We start from the raw sequence: 24,502 nt of genomic DNA on the forward strand, positions 1-24,502 counted from the left end.
GAGCCTCCGCCACCACGAGACCCGCATCCACGTGAAGTGCCAATGGAGGATGCTTCAGTAATGACAAAGCAGGAAAAAGAAAAGAGCAAGGGAAAAAGCCCATTGTACAAGCTGTAGTCCGACATTGAAGCTGCTACAGACCTCAAAAAGGTACTGGAGGACAGGATCTTGAACAGCAAAGTGGAGTTTACCTTGGGCAAAGTCCTGGGAATTGCAAAAAGGGAGTTCCATGATGAAATAATTGACATTATTCGAAGGAAAAGACAGACTTTGACTAAATCCATCCTGCCACAAGGTGAAGCAGGTACCTCTAAAGCTCATGGGATACAGGTGCAGCAAAAGGGAGAAAAAGAAAATGTTGTAGGCTGCAACCAGTCTATTGGAGAGACAAAATAGGTACGCTTTGTGGATGAAGATGAGGAAAAAGAAGCTATTCCTAGAAGCCACTATTCTAGGAGTCATTGGGCAAGAGCTACAATTGAAACCCTCATCAAAATAGGTGAGCTAGAAGAGCTAAACATTGCCCTGATTAACCATGGATCAGAGATTAATCTTATGTCCAAGAGCCTCTACAATAAATGCAAGTGGCCAATGGATGCAGACCATGGATGGATGATTAGGGTAGCAAATAATTCATCTGGCGAACTTTATGCAGCATGTCCGAATGTGAGGGTAACCATAGGAGATGTAAAGGATGATTAAGATCAGACGATCTTATTGATGGATCTTATTGATGGTTGCAAGGAGCTAAGTATTTCACAAAGCTTGATTTGCAAACCTGTTATCATCAGATCCGTATTGTGGAGGAAGATGTTCCTAAAACTACTTTTAAGACGACCATTACGAATTTTTAGTGCTACCCTTTGGTCTCACTAATGCACCAGCAACTTTCCAACAGATGATGAATGATTTATTTTGGGATCTATTACGAAAATGTGTGGTGGTTTTCTTAGATGACATTTTGATTTACAATAAAACTTTGGCTAAGCATGAGGATCATCTTAAAGAGGTTCTAAGACAACTCAGGAAGGAGAAACTGTATTGTAAATTATCTAAGTGTGATTTCAAATGCCTTCCTTTAAGCTTTTCTTGTAGCTTTTAGTGTCTGCTGTTGATGCTCAACAATCCTCCGAGTCTAAACTGTGTCCGCCGTCCGCAAACACGCTTGAGCGCTCATTGGGGTGCTGGGTCCTACGGGGCTCTGCTTGAGGTGGCTTGGTCGTTGAGCTTCCTCCGCTTCATGCGTTGTGGGCAGGGTACCTGTAAAGTTTTGGTGGTGGGTGCTTCTGGTTGTGGCTCCTGTAGTGGTACTAGAAAACCCATGGCTGCGGCCGCTGGTCAGCCCAAGCCCATTAAAGGTCTTGATGGTGGTGGTGGCGGTTGTGGTGGCGGTGGTCCGCGTGCTGAACGAGTTGGTTGTGCTCGGCCTCTTCCTTGCCTTGTAGCCCTGGTTTCTCTTTCAATCCTGTTTAGTGTTGCACCAATTAGGACTAAGCGGTCCATTAAATGCGCATTGATTATTTATGGGCATTGCTGTGGGACATGGATCCATCGAAGCCTGCGGTGTAATTCATGTTGCCTTTGAATATCTTCTGGATCTATGAAATCCGACGGTAAGAAGCGAAGTTGGGCTTCCATTAATCTTCGTTGTATGAAGATCTCAGTAAGCTCAGATCTCAGCCCAAAGCAGCTGCTTGTGTAACCTTCGATGAACCCATTTTGCATAATTTCTTCAAAGGCTCAGATGTAGTGGCTTCGCATGAAGCGCACTCGTTGATAGAGCCCGTGTACCTATTGTGGCAATGGGCCGATGTGGAGGTCCCATGCCAACTGCTGCGATCCAAAGTGGTACTTGTAATACGCGAGATCCTCGCGCTTTTCTTTCTCAAAGCATGTGAGCAGTGTGTGCAGAAGCCGTAGGAATTTGCAGTATAGTTGGATGGTGAACTCTGGTACTCCTTCAAAATAAGCAATGGTTGTCTCACAAAGTTCAGCCATCCAAGCATCATTAATGACCTCGTAATCCTGTGGGCTGGCAATCTTGGGAAAATTCAGCAGGTTTGGGTTGCACTCTTGGATCTTCTTGTAAGCCTCCCATGTGTACCTGCGTGGTGTGGGGCAGTATGTGAGATCCACTCGTAATTCCCTTGGACTTTGATGGTAAAGCTTCAAAGCACCGTCCTTGGTTTTGAACCACTTTTTTCTCCATTCGGGCTGGTTCTACAGCATCTCTTTACTGCGCATCTTGGCTACATCCGAATATCCCCCACGTGCTTGCTCAGGATGCATGTACTCCCAATCGGCAAAGTCCTCCTCAATCTTGGATTTTAAGCGCTGCATGTCCATCTCCATTATGGTCTTGGGGAGTTCCTCTTGTGGGATCAACCTGCTGAGGTCAAAAATCTCCCTTTCATACCAATACCAAATTTTTGGTCTCTCTTTAAGGTCCATAAAGTACTCCTTTGACATTTCCCATTGAAATTCTTCAAAGGGTCCGTGTCCCTCTTCATGGTCTCCTGGCCCGGGGGGTCACTAGTAGTAATGAGGAGACGTCACCTGCGTGCACCAAAAATGGGAAAATACTTGTGCATCTACCAGCAGAAATAATGATGATAATGAAAGGCGGTTTGTTATTCAACGTGTTGTGAACTGATCTCAGTGAGTCTTAGGATCAACCCCCCACCGCACCGAGCTAGATATGTGGTGCCTCCCTTGCAAAAGCTCATGATGTTGCAACTCGTGAAGTGGGATTTATAGTGAAAAAATGCCAAACATCTTGTGCACTAGCCAAGGATTGCTGAGGCTCATCATTTGCATGATAATTTGGCCTTACTTTGTTGAAACCAAACCCTTATCTCAGCGAGCATCACAATGCTCTCCCAACTTGCGAAACAATTTATGATTGCGGGATCTTGAAGACCTGTGATTCTTGAACTCCCAAGTCATGGCAATGCTGCCTGCACAATTCTTCAAGCACTTTGATCAGTTTGATGGCTTGTCTACTAAATAAAGTTTTATTCACAGAAGCTACTTGCATTATTAGCAGTATATATCTAGAAAAAAAAACTGGTTTGCTTCAAGGTGTACCTGGATCCACATGAAATGGAAATGGGGATCCTGCAATTGATACATGATCTCTTTCTACTTGAAGCACCAAATCACCAGCAATAGATGTGTTGAATCTCATGATCTGGTATGTGGAGTTTCCATCATAAGTCTGTTGTATGTCTGACAAAACCTTTTTTCCAGTGATGTCCATTATGTACGCCAACAGTTTCAATTCTCCTGAATATGCACTAATTTCATTACAACACCATACCTGCAGTGACTGTGAAATTGAACGGAGAATTTGAAGCTTCTACATCATTGTAACTAACATGAAGCATGAAATCCCCAACAATGGTGGGAGTAAAACTGATTCTTTCATACCCAGGGGTGCTATCCATCGTGATATTGAATTGATCGTAACTGATCTCATTGAGGCTATTGTTGGAGAAAACGTTGAAGTCATAGAATGTCTTTTTCCCTGTAGAAGAGCTGATAATATTATTATAGGAATCCACAAGAAGAACCCTTAAAACAGCCTGATCCCCTGCCTTGAAGCTACTATCATTGTTTAGCCATGAGAAATTACAGTTGTTGATCGCTAGAGTACCTGGAAACACAATAATTGTCACATCAACTTCCTTGGAGGGTAAGGTTATATCTGAGCATTACATTCTTTTGACACCGTGAACATATTGAACCATGTTGGCTTAAAAGATTGAGTAACTTTGGCTTACTTATGATAATTCATTCTTTCCGTCGAAGGTCAAAACTCTTACTTATTCAGAACAAAGCACATGGGAGCACAAATGAAAAGAAAACTAATTTTCCAGAAGAATCAGGAAGACATTAACAACAAAATAAAATAAAGATAATACGACAATCAGATACACTTCTGAACATTCTAGTTCACATCCATAGATTGACTCAGCGAATAAGAAGCTAAGGTGCCCTTATGCTATCCAAGCCCTAGGGGTCTCACTGTGTACGGATTTTAAGTGTGACACTGGCAGTAATCAGATTATTATCTAAAGCCAACTACAGACCAATAGGCTTACACAAAGGACCATTGTGTGGTGGAAGAGTAATAGCTCATCGGGATGATATGGTGTATGAATGCAATGTGTGTGCAGGATAATATTGTTGATTATTTGCCAATTCTCGTTATATTCATAAATAAATAGAGGTATGTAGAGGGAAGCAGGTTGCATACTGGAAAACACCGCCCTTGTAAGCAAGATATCCTTCGTTCAGAGTCTATCTAAATTCCCATTGAGATAAGTAAGGAGCACACGGGTGGGTAGACAACCATCATTTTGTAGCCAAAGTTTGTAAGTAGTAATACTATTTACTCTCCACTTCTTTTCGTAATTTAGTGCTTTGTGATGTGAAGATTCTACTTCCACTAAAAGTGATTACGCCCCCTTCTCTGCATCGCGCCCCCTCCCCTTGTGTGCTAGCGCACACGTCAGCCCACCTTCACCTCCATCTCCTGGCACGGGCTCCCTTCACTTCTCCTGTCCTTGCCATTCCATCCGGCCGGCTCGTTGGCTGCGTTTTCATAGTAGGGCTTTTTCTGCCCTCTTGTGACCGTTGTAGCCAAGCACCGACACGCTCCCTCCCTTCCCTTCAGGACTCCTCCCGCAGCGCTCTCTTGGGCTGGCTTCGAGTCCTTGAAGGATCTTCTTCCTCTCCAGTAACACGTAGGAGGACTCTTTGGCATATCCACAGAGGAGCTCCATGGCAGAAGTGTCCTCGCCCACCCCCGCCACTGAGATTTATAGTCTCTCTCCCTAGTCTACAAGGTAGCAGGCAGCAGGCCCAGCAGAGGCGAGCTTTGTGATATGTTACAAGGCCAGCTCCTCGCAAAAGTAGGGAAGATGGTGGACATACAAACCCTTGGTGTAGGGGATACTACCAAATAGAGTTCGCATCGGCAGAGATGGCAGCCAGTGTGCTGGCACCGAGCCCAACTATTTGCGCCACAAGGGCACACTTCTGCACGTGGCGCCATGGCTTCAATCCCTCTTTTGACCCGCTCACAGAGGCAACAAGATTCCCGGTTTCTATTTGCTTTCCTGGCCTCAGGAAGGAGTATTCGGCCATTCTTGAAGCGCATTGGATGATTGTTTGGCACTGTAGCGGAGACACACCAGGACGGCGGCCTCAGTGGTTGCCAAGGCCGTTGGCATCCCTTCGGTGTGAGTCATCATTCCGGATGTGTCGGACCTCCCAAAGGAGATCTCCCTTCCTATCCTGGGAGGGGGGTGGATCACTCAGAGCATGGAGTACTCTGGTTTGCCAAACCAGTGCTTCATCTGTGGGCGAGAGGGTCATCTTGCGCATGCCTGGCGCATGTGTCACACACGGAAGCTCTGGGAGTCTTCTTTCAGCCCTAAACACTCTTGGAAACCTTCTGATGCAAAAACGCACCATTTGATGCAAAAACGCAGGTAGAGAGAGAGTAGAGAGAGAGAGTGAGAAGTGCTGGAAATTCAGTATATACTATGGTACAAAAAGGGTACATATCTTGCAGCCCTTGGCTGCCTTCATAAAAAGGTGGTTAACCCTAAAATCTGTCCCCTATGGGACCTCTAAGGATCCAAACCCCTAGTGGGATTGAATGAGTAGAACATTGAGCAAGGGGGCCTTTATATAGGCCTTGGAGCATGTGGGAAACTGGCCGACTGCTGGTCGGCCAGTTATTAATTCACAAAATCAATTAAATGCAGCCGACTAGGTCTCTTGGATGCGCCTGCTGCCAGCACCCTCTGTCCTGCAGCCAACAGCCCTTTGGTAATGCTGATGTCAGCCTCCATGCAGCCGACAGCCTTCTGATCCATGCTTTGCTCCAAGTCCTGCTCCATGTCCATCTTCTACTGGTTCATGTTCTTTATCTGCTTGCCCCTTCTGGATTTAGTCTTGAGAAGGTCCATGGCATTACTGATGCACATGACATCCCCCTCTGCTAAACTTGATGACGGGAATCCAACCTGCTCTTGGATGACTGTCATCATCCCAATCCTGTCCCGAAGTCCCTCTGTCATCATCCATCCCTGGCAAACCTTTTTCCCTGAAAATCCGATCTGTTCTCCAAACCACTCTGTCTCTGATGAAGATCTATGCATCTGGTCTTCCTCTAGTCCACAATCCATTCCTGCCCTGACTCTGAACACCGTCTTGGTCTTCATTCCTGGAACTGAGTCTGGCACTCTCACATCACCCTTGGAGGATCAACCTCCCTTGGGACCATTACCTGAGAACCTATCTGGCTCACGGAATTGCCATCCCCATCTGGCACTGTGGAACACCACCAACCAACCTCCTGGGAGTTCTTCCCAATCTGTGTTCTTGCCTTGGGCTTCGAATCCGTGTACTTTCCTGTACCTTGGACCTGTACACCATCATATGGGACTGAATCAGTGTTTAGCTTTGCTGAGCCTGATGCTCTGATACCAATGTCACACGCGGAAGCTCTGGGAGTCTTCTTTCAGCCCTAAACACTCTTGGAAACCTTCTGATGCAAAAACGCACCATTTGATGCAAAAACGCAGGTAGAGAGAGAGTAGAGAGAGAGAGTGAGAAGTGCTGGAAATTCAGTATATACTATGGTACAAAAAGGGTACATATCTTGCAGCCCTTGGCTGCCTTCATAAAAAGGTGGTTAACCCTAAAATCTGTCCCCTATGGGACCTCTAAGGATCCAAACCCCTAGTGGGATTGAATGAGTAGAACATTGAGCAAGGGGGCCTTTATATAGGCCTTGGAGCATGTGGGAAACTGGCCGACTGCTGGTCGGCCAGTTATTAATTCACAAAATCAATTAAATGCAGCCGACTAGGTCTCTTGGATGCGCCTGCTGCCAGCACCCTCTGTCCTGCAGCCGACAGCCCTTTGGTAATGCTGATGTCAGCCTCCATGCAGCCGACAGCCTTCTGATCCATGCTTTGCTCCAAGTCCTGCTCCATGTCCATATTCTACTGGTTCATGTTCTTTATCTGCTTGCCCCTTCTGGATTTAGTCTTGAGAAGGTCCATGGCATTGCTGATGCACATGACAGCATGCCTGGTCTAGGAGCGCCCACAAGCAACCAGACCAAGACCACAGCCAGCAAGAGGGCCAACAGCAGCAGCCACACCTCCCCCTGGCTCCATAGCAGACCCACTAGTGGACCCCCAGGCAGAGGGGGATGGTTGGCAGAGAGTGCCTCCGCGCAGGCAACAGGGGCCAGGGCCTCTTGCAGTGAGGCCTACACAATAGTGGGTCCCGACAGGGAACAGTTTTGACATCTTACAGGAGATGGAGGAGACGACAGCGACACCGATGATGGATTCTCCCTTGGATGCCCATGCAGCAGACGTGGAGCCCCCATTGGGTGCTCACACTTCGACTTCTTTGACTAGCCCTTCCACAATGTCCCCCCAGAGGCACCCCCATCACCACCCTTACTTGGAGTCACATCATCATCCCCCCTCGGACTGCCTCCCCCGAGCTAAGGCGAGGCCTGAGCACGCCAGAGCCTCAAAGAGTCTTGAGCTGGGATCTGCAGATAGACCAGACCTACAGATCCATACCTCACTATTCTCGACCATCCCAGCCGAAACATGTGGCCTGGCTTTGCAGTCTTCTAGTACTTTTGGATATGACTTTATACGCTACTTTGATGCCTTGGGGGCACTACTAGAGCCGACAGTTGCGACAGGGGTTCGAGTGCACGTTGTACTTAGTGCAGCTCGATCTCTCCAGGCACTTCACACTGCCTCGTCCTTCTCCTTTCCACTATGCGGCACCACGCCTAGCAAGTGGACACAGGAGAGGGCTATATGCTTTGTTCATCGCGACCAGGTGGTCGAGTTTCCCCATCACACTGGCAGTTTGGATGTGATAGACTTACTTATGCATTTTTGGCAGCTGGCCAAATTTTCTGTGGTTCCCCCTTCTGAGCTCGACGAGGATATGCATTTGATTTTACATGTGATTACACATGCCAGGAGCCCACCAGCTTATGTATACATCCATGAGGATGATGTGGGTGAGTCATTGGCAGAGATTGCGGCGAGTTACTATTGGATCCTTTACCGCACAACTTTGACTGATCATCGGGCTCCTTATAGAGGATGCGCTGACACGAACTACTCCCCCTCGAAGCTACCTTCAAAGGTAGCTCATATAGCCATTGCATCGGCCTCCTCCTCCCTGCCTTCACCATGAGAGTGATCTCCTGGAATGTGTAGGGCCTCAGGGGCCCACAGTTTATGAGATTCAGGGGCAGGCTGCGTCAGGAGTTGCAGCGAGCTCTTGTGGGAGGGCAAACTGACATACTTATGCTTCAGGAGCATCACTTGTGCGAGAACAGGCCTAGGAGATGCAGCAGGCTGTTGCCTAGACAGAGTGAGACTTTTTGGTCAGCAGGATGTGACACACCTGGTGCCCAGGGTGAAGTATGTATTGCTATTGCGGAGACACTATGTACTACAATTGTGGACAGAGGCATCATAGTGCCAGGGAGGGCACAGTGGGTGATTATGCACATTGGAGAGGACAAAGTCGGCTTTTTGAATGTATATGCGCCAAATGTGGCTAGTGGCAGGGCTGAGTTTTGGACACTGATTGGAGACTCCCTCCCCCCAGCTGACCACTAGTGTGTGGGTGGGGACTTCAACATGCTTAAGGACCTTGAGAACAGACGTGGTGGCAGTTCAGCAACGATACATGGGGCTAAGCTTACAGCATGGGAGAGGTTATACTTTGCTCACAAATTGTCTAATGCATGGCATGTTGACACACTTGATTGCACCAGTGGGAGCCTATCATTCTCACGCTCAAACAAGAGGGTGGGTGGCACCAACCTCTCTTACATTGACAGATGGTATGTGGATGGGTGGACGAGCAGCACAGGAGAGACGGTTGGGATCCTTGCTGGCACTACCTTTCAGAACATGCTCCAGTGATACTACATACGGATGCGGCAGGACAGTCGAGACGATCTCAGGGCCTTCGGATCCCGGCTAGTTTGATTGAGGATGAGAGTATGGTAGAGCCGGTGAAGAGGATCTTGAAAGGATTGCCGTGGGACAGAGAGACAGCTCCGCTCTCTACAGCGAGAGGTCTGCAGGAGATCAGTGCGCTCTTTAGAGAGGAGGCTCAGGTTCGAGTAGAGCAGTTCCGAGAGACTGAGAGGAGCTTGAGGAAGGGACTTGCCTCCCTTCAGAGACAGTAGGAGGCCCACCTAGAGAGCGCATGGGTAGAGACCCAATTGGCACAGGCTAGACAGGAGCTGAGCGAGCTCGAGTGCAGACACAATTTCAACTTTCACAGACAAGCAACTCATTGGACCCATGTTGGACACTGTGTCACTGCAGAGTTTTTTAAGGTTTTGGGCCTGAGACATGCGAGGACAAGGACCAGGAGCCTGAGGCAAGCAGACGGCTCCATTACTAGTGACCCGATACAGGTGAGAGAGATTGCTATAGGGTTTTAAAGGGGCCTGATGACTGCAGATCCTGTATTAGAGGAGGCAGCCGGGTGTAGGGAGGTGGTGTGGGCCCACACGAGATCGGTTGTGACAGAGCATATGCGGACATCATTGGTGGCACCTTTGACACGTGAGGAGCTCACGAGATCACTGATGGCACTTCCTCGTGGCAGCTGCCCGGGAGGATGGACTTCCAGTTGGCTTCTTCATTAGATACTAGGAGATGCTCGAAATAGGCATGCATTTAGTATTTCAGGAGATTCTTGACAGAGGGGCGATGCCTGAGAGTTTGTCAGAGGGTCTGATACACTTGATCTCCAAGGAGCGGGGAGGCAGAGAGGAGATCCGTCACTGGAAGCCTATCAGTTTGCTTAGTATAGCTTACAACATATTGGCTAAGGCCACTAGTCTGTGACTACAACCCTTTTTGGATGAGGCCATGAGCTGAGGCCATGAGCTACTACCTGGACAGCGCAGGATGTAGGACTCCAGGGCTTGAGTTTGCCTATTCAGGAGGAGGAGCTTCTGGATGCTGAGTTTGTTGATGACGATGCTATTTTTTTGAGAGGTTGTGCAGCCAACCTTGCCCATTTTCAGCAGGCTTTGGAGTGCTTTTGCTTGCTGTCAAGGGCACAAATCTTGTGGTTTTGGGATAGGACCTACACCCATCCCGAGTTGGCAGCCGAGTGCTACCTTTCAGTGGATTCCATATGGCACAATAGTGAGATACTTGGGATGCTAGGTGGACTCTGACATCACCTCTGAGCAATAGATTGCACCGCTTCTTCTGAGCATCAGGAAGAAGCTATTGTATTGGAGCATGGCTCGTCTCTCCCTGGATAGCCGCATTGTGGTGGCCAGCCAAGTGCTTCAAGCGACTATGTGGTACATCACCTCTTGTTGGGTGTCTTCTAGATCATGTCTGGGTCAAGTGCAGGCCTGATTCGGGATTTCTTATGGTCAGGAGGGGATGGCAGGCCAGCACGGGCCAAGGTTGCATGGCCAGTGATAATTTTACCCACCTCGCAGGGTGGCCTTGGGATTATTGGTATGTTAGTCGGGCATTGTTAGGGAAGCTTGTTGTCAGAGGCTTGATGCCAGGCTATGAGCCCTGGAAGCAATTGCTGCTACAGAGGATACATGGGAGGACTCCGACTTGTGGAAGGCCATGGCACTCTGGGGTTCGATGGATCTTTAGAGAGATGAGATGGGTGGGGTTGAGCAGACGGTTTGAGGACAGATTAAATACTAGCAGTCTTCTAAGGGCCTGGGAGCAACTCGGACCTAAATTGTTTCAGACACCACCAGAGGCGCCTGAGGAGTATGCATGACAACCAGTGATTTGGAGCCCTCAGATCGTGACTCCCCAGGGACACATGGTGGGAGCACGGCAACACATGTCCTAGGAAGCTATGGACACGGGCCAGCCAGGAGCCTAGGGAAGTGGCTTCAGTTTAGGTAGCTCCCGATACAGACACAGGAGGAGCGGTTGAGAGGGATGAGGGGTGCATATCAGATGTGATTGAGTTAGTGATCCTTGACACATGAACTCACCCTGCACTTGACATACCAAAGGCCCCACAGTGGATGGGCGCCTTCACGGGCCCCACAGTGGATGGGCACCTTCACGAGGCACAAGATCCTCATTCAAGTTCGAGGCTCTTCAAAGATCATAGGATGCATATGTTTTGATGTGGCAGAGGATGTTCGACTTCGAAGAGTCATAACAGAGGCAGAGATAGCACCTTCTAGCAGATACAAGTGGTAGGCTCGCTCGGCGGCAGGTAGTATTGACCCAGACCGCGCCGCAGTTGAGAGGGACCAGGGATGGAGATTATGGGCTTGGGAGAGCCGACCGCTAGCTCAACTTCAATGGGACCCAGGAGAGTGGTTCTGGAGGGATCCCTTCCCGGATCCAGACAATCCAGGGATCCCCTTCTTCCAGTACACAGCATAGCTTGGGCGCCATATACATAAGGTGATACTTGGAGGTATCCCAACAGCAGCAGAGCATTGGCAACGACAGAGTGTTCCACTCCGAGTTCTGGGCTAGGATCTGGAGCTATTCAAAGGCCCATATGCATCACTATGTTCATATGGCTCTTGGCACACAGAGGGTCTGTAGTTGGTGTCTGGCTCACTTACAGCAGACTGCCATCAACGTGCCCGTGCTACGGTCATGCACAGGAGACACAACGGCACTGCATTTGGGACTACCCCTCGGCTCAGCAGGTATAGGGCGGGGTACTTCGATTGATGACATCCAGCATTGACGACGACACGCAGAGGGTCTACACGTGGGGAGCACTGACCTGGTGTACTAAGACAGGCCCAGCCATGGGTTATGAGTCTGAGCCACATTCCACAGCTTTCAGGTCACAGAGAGGCAGGACTTCAGTGATACCTATGCCAGACTACAGCACCCAGATCTGGGACAGGGAGCATCAGCAACCACATCGATGGGAGATGATTAGCAGTATGACAACCTGGTCCGTCTGGAGAGCCCGTTGCGCTCGCGCGTCTGAGGTCAGGGTTGTCCCACTAGTAGAGATCGTCAGGGACTTTTGGTCGGAGCTTATAGGACCCTTTCTTCATCGAGGCTGGCGGTCTACACTGGTAGTACCGGCCACCTATTTGGCTCTTTTCCCCTCCTAGCATATGAGATTGCCTAGCTAGTGTGACAATGATGGGTGGTGATGATCTATAGACAGCTGTAATCACAATACATAGCAGAAGACAGCTGTAATCACAATACATAGCAGAAGACTCCGCAAAACCAGCAACTAGACTGGAAACTGAAACTGAAACTGAAAGCAATCAAGTCCAAAACCAGCAACTACACTGGAAACTGAAACTGAAAGCAATCAAGTCACTGACACAGAACACACCAACTATTAGCAAGAGAAGAGACACTTTCAGAGAGAAAATACTCAATAGTAGGGAGCACCGGGCTGAAAATGCCGTTGTAATATGACTGTAAGATCACACAAGATACAATACGACGTGATCTGCTCCTGCGAGCTCCGCCTCTCCCCCTCCCGCTGCTTCTCGCCGTCGCGCCCCCCTCTCCCCCCCGCCTGTCCCCCGCCTTCTCCTCCGTCCTCTCCCCCGCCTCCTTCCTCGTACCCTTCCTCGCCATCTCTCCCCCGCCTTCTGCCTCGCATCCTCCCCCGCCATCTCTCCCCCGCCTCCTTCCTCGCCTCCTCCCCCGCCTTCTCTCCCCCCCCCCCCCCCCCCCCCCCCGCCTCCTTCCTCGCTTCCTTCCCCCGCCACCTCTTCCCCCACCATCTCTACCCCCCACGCTTTCTCCTCCGCCTCGCTTCTCTCCCCCGCCATCTCTTCCCCCCCCGCCCTCTCCTCCGCTGCGCGGCCCTTCCCCCCTGCCTTCTCCCTCTCCTCCCCTTCCGTCTCGCCCCTCCCCCCACCGCTAGCTCCCCCGCCTCAGCTCCCCCCTCCCCCCCCCCGCTCCGCCCCCGCTATCCTCTAACCTTCCGCCTCTCCGTTTCCTCGTAGGGCTGTGTCCCTCCCGTTGGTGACCCCGGTTTCTGGCCTTTTCCCTCTGGAGGACTCCATGGAAGCCGCTCCGACTACCCCTGCCGATTCCGGTCTCCGTCTGGAGTTCACAACTGCAGATCATCAGTTGTTTGTTTCCACAGTATCCGCTCTTGAGGCCTCCTCCTTGGTCTGCAAGATAGTGGGTAGCCGTCCGATGCGGAGAGAGCTTCGCGACCTTCTGCAAGGCAGCCTCGTTGGCATGCCTGCCAAGATCGTCAGCGTCGATTTTTTGGGACGTGGCTACTACCAGGTGGATTTCGAGTCCCCCCAGGCAGCTCAGATGGTGCTGGCTCGGAGCCCCATTGCCCTCCGCTCATCCCGGGCGTTCCTGGCGCGATGGACTCACGGTTTCGACCCCGCTTCTGACCCGCTAGCAGGCGCGACAGGTTTTCCCATCACTATCTGCTTTCCTGGACTCCGTAGGGAGTACTTGCCCCTCTTGTCATCCATTGGCAAGGCATTCGGGCAGGTGGTGGAGACGCCTCAGACAGCGGCTTCAGTGATAGCTCCGGCAACAGGACTCCCGGCCATTCGTGTTGTGGTTCCGTCACCGGAGTCCCTCCCGAAGACGATCCTCCTCCCTTGTCTTTCTGGAGGACATCTGATACAGCGCGTGGAGTATTCGGGCCTCCCCGGCCAGTGCTACACCTGTCGGGAGATGGGCCATCTCGCACGCGCCTGTCCCCGCAAGGGGGTTCATCCTTCACGCTCTGCCGCCTCTGGACCCCCTGCAGGAGACCCGAGGGGTGGCCATCCACCTCAGAGACTGGACATCCCTGGCTCGTCTCAGCAGGCGCCATCATCTGACGAGCAGGCCCCGGCGGAGGATGCCGCGCAGACCCAGGAGGCTGGCGGATGGCAGGAGGTTCGCCGGCGGAAACGCCCGGCCCGCAGGGACCGTCGCAGACGCCAGCAGGCAGCACAGGCTAGCGGACAGGCTGGCGGACAGGCGACTCCGGCTGGCGTCCAGGCACCTACCCGCACTTATGCTCCAGTCAGGGATAGGCGGCCAGCAGGTCCCACCCCGATGGACGAGGATTCAGACTCAGTGCCCGTTGAGGCCGCCGGTGGAGCCCCCCACGTGGAGACCCCACTCCCGCCTCCCCCCGCGGGGGGCCCCGCCCCCTCCATGGAGCAGATTCCTAAGGATCCCGGGCCGCACTCTGCGACCCCCGGCTCCTCTTCCCCTCACCCGGAGAGCACTCCTTCCACCCCCCCCTCTCCCCCCCCAGCCCCCCTCCTCCCGCCTCCCCCGGCGGCCCCCCCTGACACCCATCCTCTGGCAGATGCCTCTCCATCCTCTCCTTGCTCTCCCCCCTCCTCTTCGCGAGCCCCCATCCCTCCCTCGGCCTCTCCAGGATACTCCGCCAGACCACCCACTGCCCCGGGGCAGCGCAGCTGGGTAGGCCAGAGTTCAGTCCAGCGGTTGTTCCACCGCCACTCCGGGCCGGTGGAGATGGCGATCCTAGCTTCGCCCGCCACCACAGAGTTCTCTCTAGCCTCCCCTGGGGGGCCCCCGCGAGTGATGGGGCTCCCAGTGGATTACGGTTTTTTTAGGTGCCTCCAGCTAGATGCTGGCCCGTTCGAGACACTGGTCACGCCCTTGCGAGTTTGCGTGGTGTGCCATCCCTCTCGCTCTCCTTCAGTGGTGAGCAGCATGGTGGCCGCCTCTTTTCCTCTCAGTGTTGCCCCAGACACAGCATGGGATTGCAACTCTGTAGAGGAAGTTTTGCGTGATCAGATACTGGAGTTTTCTCACCACTTCAGTGACTTGGGGCTCACGGACCTACTGCAGACCCGATGAGCTTGTTTGGTATAGGAGATTGGCGGGCGGATCCGGTCCACGGTCCACACCTCTGTTGAGGCGGTGCTACTGATTCTCCTCCATGCCGCCCTGAGGGTGCAGCCTACCTTTAGATACATATATGCAGAGGATTGGTCTCACGCCTATGCCCTGGACAGGGCGAAGGCGGAGTGGGGCTGGACACAGAGACAGGTCACCCTCTTTTTGGAGAGACTCCGCACCTGGACAGACAGTGACTATTCTCCCTCCAAGCCGGCGCCCAAGACTCTCAGAGTGGAGGGCAGATCATCCGGGCCAGCTGAGAGGGGTGAGCCAGTTTGGCGGCTGCTTCACTTGCCATAGCTCATCCATGAGGATTCTCTCATGGAACATCCAGGGTCTCGGTGGACATCGCTGCTACATTGGTCGGGGCAAACTTCGCCAGGAGATCCAGAGGGCTCTCGTTGGAGGACCCATAGATATCCTTTTCATCCAGGAACACCACCTTTCTGCCGGGCGTACCCGCACCTGCAGGAAGATCTTGCCAGGCAGGAGTCACACTTTTTGGTCACCGGCATATGGCTCCCAGGGGAACCAGGGTGGAGTATGCATCTCAGTCAGCGAGCAGCTTCTATCCGAGGTTGTGGATTCTGGCACTCTGGTCCAGGGTCGAGCGCAGTGGATCATCCTTCGGGTTGGGGAAGACCGCATTGGCTTCCTCAACTTCTACGCCCCTAATGGGGCGACCGGGAGAGCCGAGTTCTGGAGCACCATTAGGCAGTCCCTCCCCATGGCAGACCATTGGTGCCTAGGGGGGGATTGCAACATGCTGGAGGATGCAGAGGACAGGATGGGGGGCAGCCAGGAGACCATTCATGGACCGGAGCTCGCTGCCTGGGAGGAACTAGTGCTGCAGGTGAGAGGCCAGGATCCGTGGACTCTCTCGGAGTTTGGCAGGTTGCAGGGGAGTTTATCTTTCTCGTGCTCGGATAGACGGGCCACAGGAGTTAACCTTTCCCGCATCGACAGGTTTTACATTGATGAGTGGGCTTGTGATAGAGGTGGCACTATGGGCATACTTGCAGGCTCCTCGTTTTCAGACCACTTTCCAGTGCTTCTCCAGATCGAGGACCCTACGAGAGGAAAGCGAGGCCAGAGCGTCCGGATTCCAGATTGTCTCATAGAGGAGCCCGAGATTGCAACCAGAGTTGAGCAGGTCTGGCAGGAGCTGCAGTTCAGGAGAGGATCGGCAGCTAGCGATCTTGCCAGGGGCTTGCAGGAGATCAGTAGGATGCTCAGACAGGCTGCCCTGGACCGTCTGGAGGCCTTCAGAGAGCAGGAGAGGAGCCTGCGTAGGAGTCTAGCGTCTGGAGGCCTTCAGAGAGCAGGAGAGAAGCCTGCGGAGGAGTCTAGCGTCCCTTCAGAGACTCCAGGAGAGGGATCCTACGAGCCCTTGGATTTCAGAGCAGATGGAGTCAGTTCGCACAGAGATCAGATCCATCGAGGAGAGGAGGGTGGAGTTCCGATTCCATGCTCGGGCTTCTTTTTGGACACCGGCTGGAGACAGAGTGACTCGAGATTTCTTTGAGGCGACAGGGCCTCGCTTCAGACGAGAGGGTCTCAGGCGTCTTCCGCAGGCTGATGGCCAGGTTGTGGTGGATCCCCCCAGGGTTCGGGCGATAGCCACAGATTTTTACAGGGATCTGCTCTCTGCTGAGCCAGCAGATGATAGGGTGAGAGAGGCTCGGGAGGCAGTCTGGAGCTTCACGAGACCGGTTGTGCCGGCCCATTTGCAGCACTCCCTTCTCTCCCCCTTCTCGGATACGGAACTGAAGGAGGCTCTTCAGGCACTTTCTCGGGGCAAATGCCTAGGAGAGGACGGTCTCTCAGTGGCTTTCTTCCAGAGGTACTGGGGTCTCTTGCATAGGGGTTTCAAATTGGCATTCCAGGAGATTATGGAGTCGGGAGACATGCCGGACAGCATGGCAGAGGGGTTGATTCACTTGATCCCCAAAGAGGGAGGAGACAGACTGGAGATTAGAAAGTGGAGACCGATCACCTTGCTAGGCACGGCCTACAAGGTCCTAGCTAAGGCGATCAGCAGGCGGCTTCAGCCTCACCTTCCGGACATCATCCACTCCACGCAGACAGGCTTCATCCAGGATAGGAGCATCCTGGATAACATCTTCTCTTTCTGGGAGGCTACGGCTTTGGCTAGATTTCGGCAGGAGGATCTGGCAGTGCTCCTTCTCGACTTCGAGAAGGCATATGATCGGGTGGACTGGGCCTTCTTGGAAGGCACTATGGAGAGGATGGGCTTCCCCTCTCAGTGGATCCGTGGGGTCTCTGCACTCTACACATCGGCTCATAGCCAGGTGCTGATACAGGGCGTGCGCAGAGAGAGGTTCCAGCTCTCGCGCTCGGTGCGGCAGGGGTGCCCCTTGGCGCCCTTTCTTTTTCTTTTTGTGGCGGAGGCCATGAGCACTTTTTTGACGGCACAGGATACAGGTTTGCGGGGCCTCCGGCTCCCCATCCGCACTTCGGAGGAGCTCCTAGACTCGGAGTTTGCGGATGACACTGCTGTCTATCTTCAGGGAGGAGAGGAGAACCTCCGCCGCTTCGCCTCAGCCATGGACAGGTTTTGCAGAGCTTCGGGCGCTTTGATCAACTAGCACAAGTCGTGTGGGTTGTGGGTCAGTTCTATGCTCCCCCCGACTTGGAGGCCAGTTGATGGTTTTCAGTGGCTGCCCCCCGGCACTACAGTGCGCTATTTGGGATGCTATGTGGGCATTGACATATCTCCGGTGCAGCAGATAGCCCCCCTTCTTCTGAGCATTCGGAAGAAGCTTCTGTATTGGAGTACCGCTCGTTTATCTCTGGCTGGCCGAGTGGTTGTGGCCAACCAGGTTCTGCTTGCTACCATGTGGTACATCACTTCTTGCTGGGCCTTCTCTCAGGCGTGCATTGGCCAGGTGCAGAGGCTCATCAGGAACTTTCTTTGGTCCGGTGGCGACGGGCGGCCCGCCAGGGCCAAGGTGGCATGGGCTGTGATCACTCAGCCGAGGGAGAGAGGCGGCCTGGGCATTGTTGATCCTATTTGCCAAAGCCGAGCTTTGCTTGGCAAGTTGGTGGTTCATGGCCTCCTACCAGGCGCTGAGCCGTGGAAGGAGTTTCTTGTTTCCAGGATTCTCAGCCGCACTCCTTCTCTTAGCGGCCCCTGGACCCCCAGCATCAGGTGGATCTTTACAGAGCAGCGATCCAGAGGAGTGGGCCTTGGCTTCGAGGAGCGTTTTGCAGCTAGCCTTCTGAGGGCCTGGGCGCATCTGAGGCCGTCACTCTTCCAGACTCCCCCGGGCACTGATGAGGAGCGCCTGAGGCAACCATTGATCTGGAACCCCTTGATCCGACTTCCCAGTGGTCATATGGTTGGATCGCGGTCTCACGTGTCGTGGGGCCCGTTGAGCTCCGGCCCAGCCCAATCCCTAGACGACTGGGTATGTTTTCAGCAGCTGCCTCTAGAGGCTCAGGAGAGGAGACTCAGCGGGATGAGGGACAGAGAGTTGATGAGGCAGGACATTGAGGCGGCCATCCCCCAGGAGTGGCGGACCCCAGTACAGGACCCTCCACCTCCACAGTGGATGGGCGTCTTTACTCGGCATGAGATCCTTCTAGCGGTCTGCGGCTCAGCAGAGAGAAACGTCCCACTCACTTTCGAGGTGGGAGAGGGTGGCCAGCTTCAGAGGACACGACTAGATTTGGATGAGCTCCAGGGTTGTATTTTTCAGAGGGTGCGGATGGTCGGCTTTCATCAGAGACAGTGGCATGTAGACCCCTCACCGGCCTCGATAGGGGAGGACTTTTCTTGGAGATTATGGGCTTGGGACAGCAGGCCTCTTATTCGCCTTCAGTGGGATCCAGGTGAGTGGTTTTGGCGAGATCCCTACTCGGCCCCTACCAGCCCAAGCATCCCCTTTTTTCAGTACATAGCGAGGCTGGGGCGACGGATTCAGAGGCACAGGATAGCGGGCACCCCGGCGGCGGCCGAGCATTGGCGGCGACAGGGGCTCTCCCCTGCCTTCCTTAGGGACTTCTGGCAGCGCCTTTGGGCCAGCTTCCGGCCCCGGAAGGTGACGCTTTTTCTCTGGCTTACAGCGCATAGAGGACTGGCTGTGGGGGCCTAGCTAGCTTTTGGCAGACACCCAGCGTCCTGCCCTCGATGCGGCCATGCACAGGAGTCGCAGCGGCACTGCTTATGGGATTGCCCACAGGCACAGCAGGTCTGGCAGCGCGCTCTCAGGATGGTTTTTGCAGGCTCGCCAGGTGAGATGATGGTGACGTGGGGTGCGGTGGCTTGGGCCACAGACAGCGGCCCGGCCCTTGGATATGAGGACGTCCCTGGCAGTGCGACCATCCAGGTCTCTGACAGGGCGATGGCGGTGGTTCCGACACCAGACTTCTCTTCGGCAGTCTCCCAGGAGGGGGACGGGCACAGATGGGAGATGATCAGCAGCATGACGGCTTGGCACATATGGAGAGCCCGATGCAGGGAGGCCATTGACCGCCAGGCGACTCCACCGGCGGAGGTCATACAGGCCCTCTGGGTGGACATCATGCACACCTTGAGAGGACACTGGGAGAAACTTCAGGGCGACTCGGATCGCATGAGAGGTCGCCGCAAGGCTTTCCTCCGCACTTGGCGGCCTGGCCCTTTCCTCATCGCGAGGGGCGAGGATGTCACTTGGCACTATAGGCCTCCAGTTTGGCTCTTCTCACCTCCCACATGTACTACTAGGTAGCCCCCTCCCAGAGAGCGGCCAGCCACGGGGGTGGAGCTCAGGTGTTCACTGTGTGTTTTTTATCCCTCCTTGTGAGGTGAGCTTTGTAGCCTTATGGCGTTTTCTCATTAACTAATAGAAAGATCGTTTTTCCAAAAAAAAAATGCCGTTGTACAACAAAAAAATGGCAAAATCTCTCATATCGAGGGTCACTTGCAAATGAAGCTTTGGGAGAACAGAGCAGAGCAGAGAACCACAGCCAACAAAGCTCAAACCGGCCATCAGTCACACTTGATACGCGATGATGATCTATACACAACTGTATGATATCACAATATATAGTGGAGGACTTTGCAAAACCAGCAACTGAACTGAAAATTGAAAGCAATCAAGTCACCAACGCGGCTCACACAGGAGAGATGGAGTTCCCCTTTAAGAAGCATTGGCCTGGCACCCCTTGCAATATTTATTTACTTGATTCAGCAAAAGCACCAGAGTGCTGGTACAACAGATGCCTTTCACAAGGCAACCTCCTCCTCTGCATACGTAGGGTCTCAGAAGCTCTACATTGAATGCTTACAAATGGTGCATAACCCATCAATTCATGCACACTGCTAAAAGCAGTCACTAAAAAGCACTGCTCTCTAAAAATAGTAAGGAAAATGCATGGGGGCTATTTTTGGTTGCTACAAAAGCAACACTTAGCTTTTCCAACAATCTAACTTTCTTGGCAGCGTTTTGCCATCAACTACCTGCTTTTCAGGTGCTATTGACTACAACATCAAGAATTCGAGTGACATTTTACCTCCCGCCCTCCAACCCCCGGTTGAGAGAGGAGCGATCACTCTCAATTAGACATGTAATCAAAAGAAACTACAACTAGTATCATCTTCAATTTCAAAGACCTCGCACATTAGCTAAAAATATACCCATTAGTAAAAAATTTCATTTTCCCAATTTTGAAAAGACCGACCTTAGATACGTAAAAAATTCAATAATGCAAGACACTTTTGTCATTTCCTTGGATTGAAAATCAACAAAGAGAAAATATGATATAATGAAAAACATAGCTGAAAATTGAATGGTTTTAACAAAATTCATCTAAACCGAATTTTTCAAGATACCATTGGAAGATCAAAAAAGTACATGAGTTATTTTTTCTAATTTTTGATAATATCTTGCTTCTGCCGTTCTTTATGAATGAGCTCTGCAGCTGCATAATAAAAACAATAATGTTAAGATCAAATTAGCATTTTCCATGACACCACACATGTGCAATCACATGAACACATAAAAAACTCACCCTCACTCATTAAGCGAACAATCAATCGCATGGATTCATAAGGCACGCCGAGGATATCCTCTAACTTGTCGAGTTTGGAAAGAGCCTCCGTACCCTCTTTGGAGTTGAGAGCTGACAAGCCAACACTCTCTTCGGCATGAAAAATTGCATCTGCAAGAAACATAAAAAAGATTTAGTAATAATCAAAGGAGATAGTAATAATCATATAAGCAGAATGATAACATACTTACCACCATGTGACTCATCGATCTCTATGGAATTAAAGATCAAGTCCTTCCTAAGATCTTCCAATGATACTTCACCTGCCACCAATCATCCATTGTTCACCACTTCTATCAAGCGGCTCATGTATAATTTTTGGTGACCAGAGTCAATGATTTCGTGATGTCGATCGGACGAAAGGTACGAGCTAAAGCTCCGATGAGAGGATCCAATAGCTCCATAACTCTTTTCAGTGGGTTTATGAAAGTCCTTGTTGATGAAGTCCAACGTACGTGACTTCTACCTCCATGTGATAGTGACGTGCTCACTCCATGCTGTTATTGATTTTATTGTGGCCCAATATAAAACCTATAAAATATAACAAGAAAAACTTTGCTAGAGACATTTAATAAGTGAAGAAAGGAAAAAACAATCAAAAATCAAGAAAACGAGTATAAAAGTAGACCAAGCAATTTCCAAAAAAAAAACATAACCTGCTTTAGGGATATTGGATGCTCCAAGCAACCCCTTATACCTCCAGAAATGCCCATTTCACTCGACCTTTATCCAATTTCATGATGGTATTACCCAATTTGAGGCTGCCTTGCGCAAGCGGGTGATGCACTTCATCACCCAGATTGGTGGATGCACTTATGTTCAAACCCCTTTCTCTACTTACACATGTAGTGAAGAAGACTTTCTCTACTAAAGCTCTTGAGGTTCTGCAAGAACCTTTGATGTCTCAAGCCGTCTATTATGGTGCCATTCAATCCACCCCAAAACTCATTGAATCCTTTCCCTACAAGGTATTTCAGCTCTCTGATTTCTGGAAAAAGGTCAAAGACACCTGTGAGGAACACATTGGTTCAACTTCTATCATTGTCTCCGAAACTAAGCGCGATCATATTGTTGCCACTCCGGTGGTGCACTCGGAACGTGCCTTGGTGTCCTTTTTCTGTGCTATTATAGCTGAGCCTATTAATCAGATTCTTCTCAACAAGAGCTCTCCACGGAAGCTCTCTATGGAGCCAAGTTTAGCTCAAGATGTGATGACTTGGAACAAATCCAAGCCGGATTTCCTTCTCATGAAGATGGATGATCGGAATGCTACCTGTCTGCCTTTTGAGTTCAAGTTGCCCAGAGCACTATCTTGCTACAATGGCTCTACACCTATCGATTACATAAGCAAAGATGGCCTCTTGCCTTCTCTTGCTAGAATAGTTAATCATGATGGTATTACCCAATTTGAGACTGTCTTGCGCAAGCGGGTGATGCACTTCATCACCCAGATTGGTGGATGCATGGATCTAGAATAGTTAATCATCATGGTATTACCCAATTTGAGGCTGCCTTGCGCAAGCGCGTGATGCACTTCATCACCCAGTTTGGTGGATGCATGTTGTTCAACATCAGGCTCTCAATTATCCAAAGTAATCCAACGTTAGGGTTTCATATTGCATGTTCTCTAGTAAGACAAACATCCACTAGGGTTTCTTTTTAGGTTTGAACGTTTTCTGCGAACATTGTTGCTTAAGCATGAGCCTCTCTTGAGCATCAAGTTGAAGAAGAACCTCTTCATCTCGTTGCCATCTTAATTGAAGCGTAGAGATCCTCTTCTCCATCATCATCTACTTGATCATGAACCAAATAATGAAATTTCTCATGGTTGCCCGCTGATCCATGCATCCACTAATCTCGGTGATGAAATGCATCACCTGCTTGCGCAAGGCAACCTCAAATTGGGTAATACCATCATGATTAACTATTCTAACAGAAGACAAGAGGCCATCCTTGCTTATGTAATCGATAGCTGTAAAGCCATTGTAGCAAGATAGTGCTCTGGGCAACTTGAACTCAAAAGGCAGACAGGTAGCATTCCGATCATCCATCTTCATGAGAAGGAAATCTGGCTTGGATTTGTTCCAAGTCATCACATCTTGAGCTAAACTTGGCTCCATAGAGAGCCTCCATGAAGAGTCCTTGTTGAGAAGAATCTGATTAATAGGCTCAGCCACAATAGCACAGAAAAAAGACACCAAGACACGTTCCGAGTGCACCACCGGAGTGGCAACAACATGATCGCGCTTAGTTTCGGAGACAATGATAGAAGTTGAACAATGTGTTCCTCACAGGTGTCTTTGACCTTTTTCCAGAAATCAGAGAGCTGAAACACCTTGTAAGAAAAGGGTTCAATGAGTTTTGGGGTGGATTGAATGGCGCCATAATAAACGGCTTGAGACATCAAAGGTTCTTGCAGAACCTCAAGAGCTTTAGAAGAGAAAGTCTTCTTCACTACATGTGTACTCCTCATTGCAACAATTATATAACAGTGACTTCAGAAGCTAAAGGAAGTACTCACTCTTGCTTTCTTCATCAAACCAGCTGTCACAAATCACTTCAAGAAAGAGAATCTGAACATCAAAAGCAATAGACTCATTAAATGTTGAAAAGAGAGTAAACTAAGTAATCCACGTTAGTACTCACCCTTTCTCTACAAGGAGCTAACCCTAAGCGCTTACATATGATGAGGTTAGAAATAGCCTAATAAATTATTCCTATTTACACAAACACGTTATTTTCGAACCAAATGAAGCTTTGGGAGAACAGAGCAGAGAACCACAGCCAACAAAGCTCAAACCACTATACGCAACTGTAATCACAATATATAGTGGAGGACTTTGCAAAAACAGCAACTGAACTGAAAACTGAAAGCAATCAAGTCACCAACGCGGCTCACACAGGAGAGATGGAGTTCACCTTTAAGGCCGGTTTCAATTAAAGGGGGTGCTCTATCTCCTGTCAGACTGTCTCCTCCAATGCATTACTCTCTCTCTCTCTCTCTCTCTCTCTCTCATCGTGCGTCCCATCGTCGCTGACTCGCTGATAGCTTCCTCCTATAGAGAGGTCAGAGTCCTGGAGATCGCACAATCGTGCGCGCGCACACACACACATAGAGAGAGCGAGAGAGAGAGAGGGCTCATTCAGAGAGAAATTCAGTGTGAGAGAGAGAGAAAGCACCGCTCGGCGCCTAGGTAGTGACTCGGGAGAGAGACAAGAAGAAGGACACATGCCTGACACACGGCACCGCCCAGAAGGAGGAGACATCGACGCATGTTCTTTTTAAAAAAAAGCTTAGCATATAGAATTAAAAAAACAAGAAAAACCCCGCTGTTATTAAAGAGAGAAAAGAAGCAGCAATCGCCTTACCTTTTGGACGGTTTTGTGAGAAAATAACCGCTCTGGTGTGACTACAACCTGAAGTCCAGTCCTTTCCTCCAACTAGTAATGGTCCTGGACAGTGCTGAAATTTGAAGGCTTCAAGCAGCAATGGCATACACAAGTATTCATGTGCATAAAGTTGTTCA

The 24,502-nt window shown here is 50.8% G+C and overlaps 1 protein-coding gene across 9 annotated transcripts; it reads right to left on the reverse strand.

The window, feature by feature from the left end:
* Positions 1–2,610: 2,610 nt before the first annotated feature.
* LOC147618519 (uncharacterized) lies at positions 2,611–24,434 on the reverse strand. Of its 9 annotated transcripts, XM_086774976.1 has the most exons (7): positions 23,895–24,434; positions 23,497–23,548; positions 21,167–21,506; positions 20,780–21,086; positions 3,430–3,655; positions 3,088–3,285; positions 2,611–2,957 (listed from the first exon to the last, which is right to left on the reverse strand). In XM_086774976.1, the coding sequence occupies exons 5-7, from the start codon at positions 3,509–3,511 to the stop codon at positions 2,857–2,859; spliced, it is 381 nt and encodes a 126-aa protein (XP_086631102.1). In that variant the 5' UTR covers positions 3,512–3,655; positions 20,780–21,086; positions 21,167–21,506; positions 23,497–23,548; positions 23,895–24,434; the 3' UTR covers positions 2,611–2,856. The 9 variants fall into 9 exon arrangements, 8 of the variants coding, with proteins under 8 accessions (XP_086631102.1, XP_086631104.1, XP_086631103.1 ...); XM_086774978.1 differs by lacking the exon at positions 23,497–23,548; XM_086774977.1 differs by lacking the exons at positions 23,497–23,548; positions 23,895–24,434 and adding an exon at positions 21,632–22,078.
* Positions 24,435–24,502: the final 68 nt, after the last annotated feature.

The sequence above is a fragment of the Cibotium barometz genome, chromosome 35 (assembly GCF_041138505.1).
Source record: "Cibotium barometz isolate CiBa-2024 chromosome 35, ASM4113850v1, whole genome shotgun sequence".
NCBI lineage: Eukaryota > Viridiplantae > Streptophyta > Polypodiopsida > Cyatheales > Cibotiaceae > Cibotium > Cibotium barometz.